The sequence below is a fragment of the Amphibalanus amphitrite genome, unplaced genomic scaffold (assembly GCF_019059575.1).
Source record: "Amphibalanus amphitrite isolate SeventyFive unplaced genomic scaffold, NRLGWU_Aamphi_draft 000764F_arrow, whole genome shotgun sequence".
In the NCBI taxonomy this organism is placed as follows: domain Eukaryota; kingdom Metazoa; phylum Arthropoda; class Thecostraca; order Balanomorpha; family Balanidae; genus Amphibalanus; species Amphibalanus amphitrite.
In genome coordinates this window covers 332,303-341,008 of record NW_024882258.1, presented here as the reverse complement: position 1 = coordinate 341,008, position 8,706 = coordinate 332,303, and the positions used below count along the sequence as shown (strand labels likewise).

The 8,706-nt window shown below is 51.4% G+C and overlaps 1 protein-coding gene across 13 annotated transcripts; it reads left to right on the top strand.

Annotated features, from left to right (window-relative positions):
- The first annotated feature begins 2,219 nt into the window (after positions 1 to 2,219).
- LOC122365808 (MYG1 exonuclease-like) lies at positions 2,220 to 8,610 on the top strand. 13 transcript variants are annotated; one of them, XM_043337365.1, is made up of 8 exons: positions 2,231 to 2,248; positions 2,885 to 3,011; positions 4,233 to 4,380; positions 4,588 to 4,683; positions 6,515 to 6,745; positions 6,903 to 7,104; positions 7,356 to 7,537; positions 8,378 to 8,610. In XM_043337365.1, the coding sequence occupies exons 2-8, from the start codon at positions 2,921 to 2,923 to the stop codon at positions 8,547 to 8,549; spliced, it is 1,122 nt and encodes a 373-aa protein (XP_043193300.1). In that variant the 5' UTR covers positions 2,231 to 2,248; positions 2,885 to 2,920; the 3' UTR covers positions 8,550 to 8,610. The 13 variants fall into 13 exon arrangements, with proteins under 13 accessions (XP_043193295.1, XP_043193302.1, XP_043193300.1 ...); XM_043337369.1 differs by lacking the exon at positions 2,231 to 2,248 and adding an exon at positions 2,255 to 2,322; XM_043337364.1 differs by lacking the exon at positions 2,231 to 2,248 and adding an exon at positions 2,264 to 2,290.
- The last annotated feature ends 96 nt before the right edge of the window (positions 8,611 to 8,706 follow it).

The following is an 8,706-nucleotide window of genomic DNA, read 5'->3' as shown; positions in this document are numbered from 1 at the left end:
CGGCTCCTAAAACTGCAACACAATCAGCACTTTTCCCCGCAACTCGTTGTCCAGACGTAAATATGCGGAATTTCAAAAGAGTGCTGATATTCGAATATCTTGCACAGAGTGGATGCCAGGGGGATGTCGTCCCGGTTCTCCCCATGTATTATTCGCCAATCAGCTTAACACTACCAGTGACGTCACTGGTGGATCGCCAATCGGGGCCGTCCGGCCGGCCGGGCCCGTAGAAGGCCAAACGCAGACGTTTTCAGAAAAGCGTAAGCCGTATAGATACAGTCGTGGATGGAGTTTTGCTGTAATTCGGCTCTCCTAGAGTGCGTCAGGGTACCAAGACCCGGATAAAGGTCATAGTGAACCGGCATCTGATAAAACCCGCTCACGGCTTAGCAGCCGACTTCGACCCTTCGCCCTCGTAAAGCACAAAAGCTTGTCGGTCATCAATCCACCTGCATCTCCTCATCTGCTTCCTGCCTATATCGACCAGTTACTGCAGCCGTTTTGGAGCGGCTCACGGCCGATAACACGCCGGGCGTGCGCTAGCCGCCGGTGCTAAGCGCTAACCATTGAGAGCGCGTGACCGACTGCCGCCCCGATGGCGCTGGCCCCCGGCACCGGCGCGGCGCGGCGCCGCTGACCCATGGGGGGGGGGGCTGCTAATTAGTTGAGCCGGAATTGGGATAGAAGCCGGTATGGGATTGGGATAGCAACTCAGCGAGACTAAGGGATTGTGTTGTGCCTTCGGTAGGCCCCCAAAATCACCGGTGTAGTGCCCTCAGGACCGCCAGTTATGAAGCCTTTGGGGGCACTGGTGTGGGCACTCACAGGTAGGTACCGGTGTGAGGCCCTCAGAGGCATTGGTGTGGGGCCCCGAGGTGCCGCTGTAGGCCCTCTGAGGTGCTAGTGTGTGGCCCTCAGAGGCGCCGGTGAGGATCCTCACCGAGTAGCCATTGTGGGCCCTCAGAGACACTGCAGTGTGGGGTCATCACAGTCGGGTGTGGGAGTTGGGACCCTTAGAGCTACTGGCTCGAACCCTTTATAAGCCGACAGGGGCTCTCAGAGACCGACAAGGGGCCCTCAAGAGGTCTGCGGTGTCTTCAGGAGCCCTGTGGAGTCCTCAAGAGACCAGCAAGGTACTCTCAGACGCCGGTGGGGGCCCTCAGAGTCGTCGGTGTGGTGTGGGGCCCTCAAAAGTCACAAAGTCACCGGTGAGTGGCCACTGGCCGTCCGATGCGAAGGTCCCGTCTGGGGCCGTCAGAGGCTCCGGCGATCAGCCCTCAGAGCCGCCGATAAATATGGCCAAGAAGCACTGGTTTGGGCCTTTGGGACTTCATTCAGGGGTGCCGGTTGAACTCAGAAGTCAGAGGTGGCAGTGTGGGGCCCTCAGCTGGGCACCGGTTTGGGGCTTTCACAGCCGCCGGCGAGGGCCATCGCAGGCGCCGTTGTGGGGGCCTTCAACCATTGGTTTAGGGGTCATCACGGGCGTGTGTGGAACCCTTAGAGCTGCTGGTCCCTGACAGGCCGGTAAGGGCCCTCAGAGGTCGCCAAAGGGCCCTGAAAGGCCGGCAAAGGGCCCTCAAATGCCGACAAGGGACAATAAAAAGCCGGTGTGAGAAGTGTGGCTATTCGGAGCACATAAGGTGTTCTTTCGAGCCCTGTGGGGCCCTTCTGAGTCGAAAATGCCAGCGTGGACCCTCAGCCGCCAGGTCCCCTCGGGCCCGAGAGGCCCCCTGATCCGATGGGGGCACGTGCCCCCTGCCCCTCTTCCGGGTGCAGATAGAGAATGCAATCGGCGGTGCGAGACACAACAATTGCAATCGTTCCTTCTCCCGTCGCGAGGTCGCCCATCCGACCAACATCCCAAGGTTGTCAACCCTGGGGCTCGGGTCGGCAATGTATCGGCAAGGAAATCAGCTTTAGGTGGGTAAAAAATCTATTAAGAGTCATTAGTTGTCGCTACGTTCAGTAATAACAACGATAAAGTGCCAAATGTACCCGACATACGGCTTGGAGCCGGGCGCCGCGCGGTCTCCACCAGTGACGTCACGCTAATGCTTAGCGACCGGTCCATAGGAAATTGCGGGATGATTCTACCTCTCTTATACGGCCTTGGTGGATGCCTTACCATGGCCTAACTATGAAATATACGTCATCAAAATATGATTTTTATGTTTCATTTTCAGTCATGGTTTTAGTCAAATTTAGCAAACCTTAACGCGGGATTTAGGCATAAGCGCCGCGGCGGCCGGTAACAAGCCGTAGCATTTTGGTTTCAATTTTCAATTTTCATGTGGGATCCTCGACTTGATAACAATAGCCAAGGTCTTTATTTATTATGTCAGAGATCTCAGTTCAGTTGAGATGAGTTCAGTTGAGTTGAGATGCTACACGGTCTGAATTCAGTTCAATTGAATTGTCAGGTTGTGTGTTCTCAGCTTGAGCTATCATTTTGTTCATCAGTGTGCTACCTCAACCTACCAGTTATACCTGATGAGGAAATTCATTGCATTGAGGATGTATTTCTTTATTCTTTGCCTCTTAGTTGCATTGGTAAATTGTACCAAACACATAAATTCAGCCATTTTATCTAACATTTCCTGCAAGTTGTCTATTAACTGCAGCATCTTGCCTCTAAACACTGGAAAGTTGATGCTAAAACCAAGAGCTAAAACACTTTTCAGACTAAGACTGTAAGCTGATCTATGCCATTTTGCCGCTGATAATTTCCTTTCAAATTGTGTGCATAAAATTGTGATAGATTAGGTCAGTACCTACTACGTGCCTACTACAATGTACAAGGTGTTAATAAATTTAAGAAAGGTGCGCCAGTAAAACGTGTTTTGGGGTAACACAATTCTGATTTCTGAGTCCTGTGTCATTCCAGATGCTTTGATTGTAACCATTAGATCATAAAGTTATTATGCTGCTGTCTCAGCTCACCACTAAAGGCCTTGCTTTGTGTGCAAGCATTTCATTATCAAGATTACTTTCTAGGATATCACCATGTTTAGGTAGGATTGGTGTGAATGCCTGGTTGCCCGACTGGAAAAAATGCACGCTTTCGTCGAGAACTCGAGCGTAGTTGGGCGTTTGCGCCGAAAATTTTCGGCGTACTTCGGCGTAAATCGACGGCTTGCGCCGAAATTTTCGGCGTACTTCGGCGTAAATCGCGAAAAAACCGTCAGGGGGGTGGCACCAACCCCCCCTCGGCCGGCGAGGATTAAATATCTTCAGGAGTTAAACATCTTAAATACCAGTAAAACGCCTTTTCGGCGAAGAACGAGCGAGCGAGATAGTGAGCCCTACACGTGCAGAAGAGCGAGAGGGTACTTTCAACGGGCTTGTGCAAAGCACCCTTCTAACCGGTCGCTAGCGGTGTACCAAATTTGAACGCAATCGGCCCAGCCGTTCCTGAGTTATGGATTGTCGGATTCCGTAGTTCAGATAACGTATGCTATCGTGTGCGTATTGACCGTTGTGATTCCTGTATTTCCGGCGTGTGGTTTGCGAGCGGACGCTGGCAATCGGTCCCGCGTGGCCTGGTATCTGCCCGATCCCATCGGCCGTGCTTGCACCACGCCTGTTAAAGGCCCCGTCAGGCGTCAGTCACCGGTTGGGCACTACTGCTGATCAGAGCCGGGCAACAAAATAAAGGTTACATTATGGAACATGCCAGTGAGTTTGTGAGTCAGGAGATTTTGTGATCGCGAATGCTGGTGCTCGGTCCCGCATGGCCTGCTGATGTCTATTGTCTGCCCGATCCCGTCGACCGTGCCAACAACCGTCTGTAGACAGTAGTCACTGGAAGACAGCCACACACACACGCCAGCCCCCCCCCCCCCCTCGACGAAAAGTGCGTGGCTACAGCCTGCAGCTATCAGTAAGCCTTGAAAATTTTCGGCGCATGAAGCATGGCTTGGTAAAATAATTTCGGCGCATAAACCCTTGCGCCGAAATTTCGGCGCATCACCTCCGCCGAGAACTTCAGCGTAGTGGAGGCATTTTTTCCAGTCGGGCCTGGTTGGGTGTTGCAATTCAATTGGGTGTTACTGTTATGTGTATATTAAGTGTGGTAGTGGTTAAAGATGATATGCATTTGGGTTAACAAATCCTTATTTTGTATAGATTCACACAAGTTTCTTCATTTTGCATTTTTGTTTTGTTTGTTTTTGGGTAGGTACCTACTGACTTTTTGTGTACCTATGTTATAAATCACAGTTTATCAATTACAGCAATGACCACCATGGTATCAGAAACAAAGAAATTCAAGAAAGCTGTGCATAAAATTGGCACACACAATGGCACATTTCATTGTGATGAAGTACTGGCAGTCTCTATGCTGAAAATGCTACCAGAATGTCAAGATGCTGAAATCGTCAGGTACCTACCTATACCTTATGCGAATATGTAGTATGCAAGGTTGAGGTTATTTCGCTATGCACAATAACAGTCCTGTATTTATATTTTTCATGATTTGTGATCATGAATCAAGAATGCTGTAGAGTTTAGCTCTTTTGAGTTGTCACAACTGGGCAGTGGCTACTCCAATGAGTGTTCACTGCAATCTGCATGTTCTTACTGTTTCAGATCTCGTGATGAGGATGTGCTGAAGGAATGTGACATTGTCGTGGACGTTGGCGCCGTCTACGATCCCGACAACCACAGATACGACCACCACCAAAAGTCAGTAGCGTTCGTCGCCCAGTGTTTTATTTTACATGGCACATTGTCCTCTCATTGTTTAGCCACTGCTGTTTTTGAGGCCGTGTAACTGAGCTCTCGTCTTGCTCAAATGACGTGAATTGGATCTAGCTTACTTTGATGTTACGGTGTTTTAACCCTCGCCGGCACAGGCCATTTTGCGTCCTTCGACGGCACGGGGGGGGGGGTTGGTACGACCCCCCCCTCGCGTTTGGCCTCTGATCGAGCTATAGCTTCGCGGAAAAAACGAGCGTGTTGCCCGTCACGAGAGGAAGCCGATGATACCCAATTTTAAGGTCCTAGGTCATCGGGTGACCTTCCAGGTCAGGTCAATGACCCGAAAACCGGGAAAATCGGGACCTGTTAGAAAGTCGTAAAGTGTGGCTGCTATGTGGTTTTCTGAGGTGCTGATCACGACTATCGTGCTAGTTTTGATCAGAGATGATGTCTTTAAGCATTTAGACCTGGTCGGGTCAGGTCAGGTCAGGTCTACCGGTAGGGGTTGTGACGGGTATTCGTAATACGTGTCAACCGCCTCTGACAGCTTCGTAACATGTTACGAAGGCACCAAAACTACTTCGTAAATGTTCAAATGGTTGCTAAATTCGAATTCAGCACCAAAAACTAGCCTAGAAACATGTAAAACTCGAAAAAGTTAACCGAGGTCACCCGAGGTCACCAAAGGTCAATGACCTGACCTGACCTTCAGGTGACCTTGAAACCCACCCTAATGTATGGGAGCAACATCAAATCACATGTTTGAACGTTTGAAACCACGAAAAGCTTGCAAACGCGCGGCTAATGCGCCGACATACATGTCGGCGTATAGCCGCGCGTGTATATTCCGCGATTGGCCGGAATCGCGTTCCGACATGTGCGCGGAATCGCGATTCCGGCCAAACATGGTCTCGAAAAGAGGTCACAGGTCAAAGGTCATTTGGGTCAGGGTCATGAAATTTTCGGGGTAGGTGTAAAATTGATCAATGCGAAGGTACTGAAAGTTTCGTCGCGATCGGCCGCTTTTTACGCGAGCTATTCGCGAAAAACCTTAGGGGGGGGGGGGGGTTGCATCAACCCTCCCTGTGCCGGCGGGGGTTAATTAATTTTTTCGTCGTCTGTCTAGCTTATTGACTAATGACTATCGATATGATAGACCAATGACTTCCGGCGCTCGATACATGATACTCATGAATTGCATGGTCCGCAGTTGGTGGCAGCAGTTGCGACTTATTAAAGCAGTTTAGTGACTTACCATGTTCAGCTTTGATAGCTTATATTCATTGCAAGTAGACCTTAAGTTCCGACTGATTTTTTTCTTCAATCTATCTTTATCAAACTGTCATTCGCACCAGTTAGCCTATATAGGTTTTTCCTTCTCAAAGTAGCCGCACAAACGTAATGGGACCATTGCACCAAAATATTATCGACGGTCGTCCTTCAGTCAGAGTACCGGCCGGGTCCAGCTGATGGATGGCTGATCCAGCTGTATTTGTATATGTATTTACATTTAAGAGCGATCCACATACAAAGTGCGTGGCGATTACTGCTCAGAATCCGTATCCGCGGTTGCTAATCTAATCATTCAAAACATTTGCACATTCACTCACGTCAAAACACTGACAAAACACTCTCAGGACAGCCTCATCGCTCTTACCCACCCCCACGCTATTGGTCAGCGACGATGTGCTGATTCATCGTCCACGATTGCGGCTTTAACAGCGCGGACGGGAGGCAGCTGCGACAGGTGAGGTTTGTAGCCGTCCGTCCCGTACCTGTTGCACCGCGCACTGACTGGCGGTGGGGCTGCGCCCAGGTCGTTCACAGAGACGATGCAGTCGGTGTCGGGCGGCCGGAAGCCGTGGACCACGCGGCTCAGCTCGGCCGGACTCGTGTACCACCATTTCGGCCGCGACGTGCTGGCCGCGCGGCTGGGCGACGCGCCGGCCGACACCCGCGAGGTGCTCTACGACCGGCTCTATCAGACGTTCGTCGAGGAGATCGACGCCGTCGACAACGGCATCAACCAGTACGACGGCACGCCACGGTGAGTCGGGCCCGCGCGCCGGCCGCGAGCTTAGAGTTCCGGCAAAAAACGTATAACCGTGGCTGATTGCCGTGTCTGTTAAGCTGATCAGTACCATAACCGCCACGCTTGTCCAATGCTGCCGGTGACTCGCCCTCCTCTCCCCTACCGCGCCCAGGTACCAGGTGACGTCGACGATCGGGGCGCGCGTGTCGCGGCTGAACCCGGCCTGGAACGACCCGGAGCCGGACGAGCGGGGCCGCTTCGAGCGGGCCGTGGCGCTGGTGACGGCCGAGTTCGGCGAGGCGCTGCGCCGTCTGCACACCGTCTGGCTGCCGGCCCGCCAGCTGGTGGAGGCGGCGCTGCGCGACCGGCACCGGGTGAGCGCCACTGCCGGCCGCCGGGGGTGGGCGGGCCCGCCGGACGGCGTGCTGCGCTCTGTGGCGGGCACTCGGCTGACGGCTCCGCGCCGGTACTGTTGTGCCGTTTGTGGTTAGTACGGCTGTATCTCGAGCCACCAGTTTATCTCTCAGCTCATCATGATCGCACGCTGTCCCGAGCCCACTTACCTCGAGTGATCGACCCCCCCCCCCCTGCCGCCGTCTGACGGCCGGCCGGTCCACCCCGCCAGGTGCATCCGAGCGGTCTGATCGCCGAGCTGCCGGCCGGCGGGGCGCCCTGGAAGGACCACCTGTTCACGCTGGAGCAGCAGCTAGAGCCGCCGGCGCAGGTCATGTTCATGCTCTACACCGACCAGAACGGCAACTGGCGCGTGCAGACCGTGCCGCCCTTCGTCGGATCGTTCGACATGAGGTAATGAAGGCATGCATTGTTCACTTTTCATAACAAACAAATGGATAATATCATATGTTGAGAGCGTGATGCGGCTTCGTAGTTTTTGCTTCATGTTCTAATAAGTCGACTGAATGTAAATTTGTATTCGGAACGGTTAATTTCGGTATGACGTATAAAATAAGAATTTAATGATTTGATAATTGAGAGCTGATGCATTGGATGTCTATAGTTCGTTTTTTTTTTTCAAAAGGACTCTGGCTCCAAGTACGTTTTTCGTAAAAGCACGCGTTTTAGCGAGCAAAACGAGCAAAAACTGAACCTGAGAAACTCGAACGTCGCCTTATTTTAACATGTGAAGTATTCCCAATAATTTCCATACATGCATTTTTGATTTTGGAACCAGGTATGAGAACAGTGGTGATGTCATGCTGTCGAACTTGTATTGCAATATAACGTATAACTATCATGGACGAAACCGCTTACTCGATTATAATCTCGGCAACAGTGAAAAACGAAGTTTCCCCCAAATTCGTCGAAACTTTGTCCCATCGATCGTACGGACATTGGGTGCCTGCTGCCACCAGTGACGTCATCATAGTATGCTAATTTTTCCAGACACAATTTCCGGGTACTTACCGTGCACAATTTGAAATCGAATATTTTTGCGGTAAAAAATTCTTGGCCAGACGCTGAAGCTGCCAAAACTCACGTGAGAGCTTCGATAAGGAACTTGGAGCCAGCGTCCTTTTGAAGAAAAAAAAAACGAACTATAGTCTACGTGTCAGTTTTGCGTCTGTTGGGTAATGGTATTGTTGTGATTATCTCAGTGCATTTTTTTATCAATACTTTTATTGACAGGGTACCCTTGAAGAAAAGCTGGCGTGGATTGCGAGATGACGAGCTTTCGAAGGAGTCTGGCATCTCCGGCTGCGTCTTCGTGCACGCCTCTGGCTTCATAGGCGGCGCGAAAAGCAGGGAAAGTGTTTTGGAGATGGCGCTGCAATCGCTCAGAGAGGCTGACAAGCTGTGATGCTACCTGCAAGCAACGTGATCTCGCATGCTCCGGGCCGAATATATGTCTTTTGTTTTTATTTAGTTGTCTCTTGATCTATATTGCCCTTGAAAAAATATAGCCATGGTTTTAGGCCCTTGGCCATGGTTGAGGCAATCACAAAACGTCACGCTGC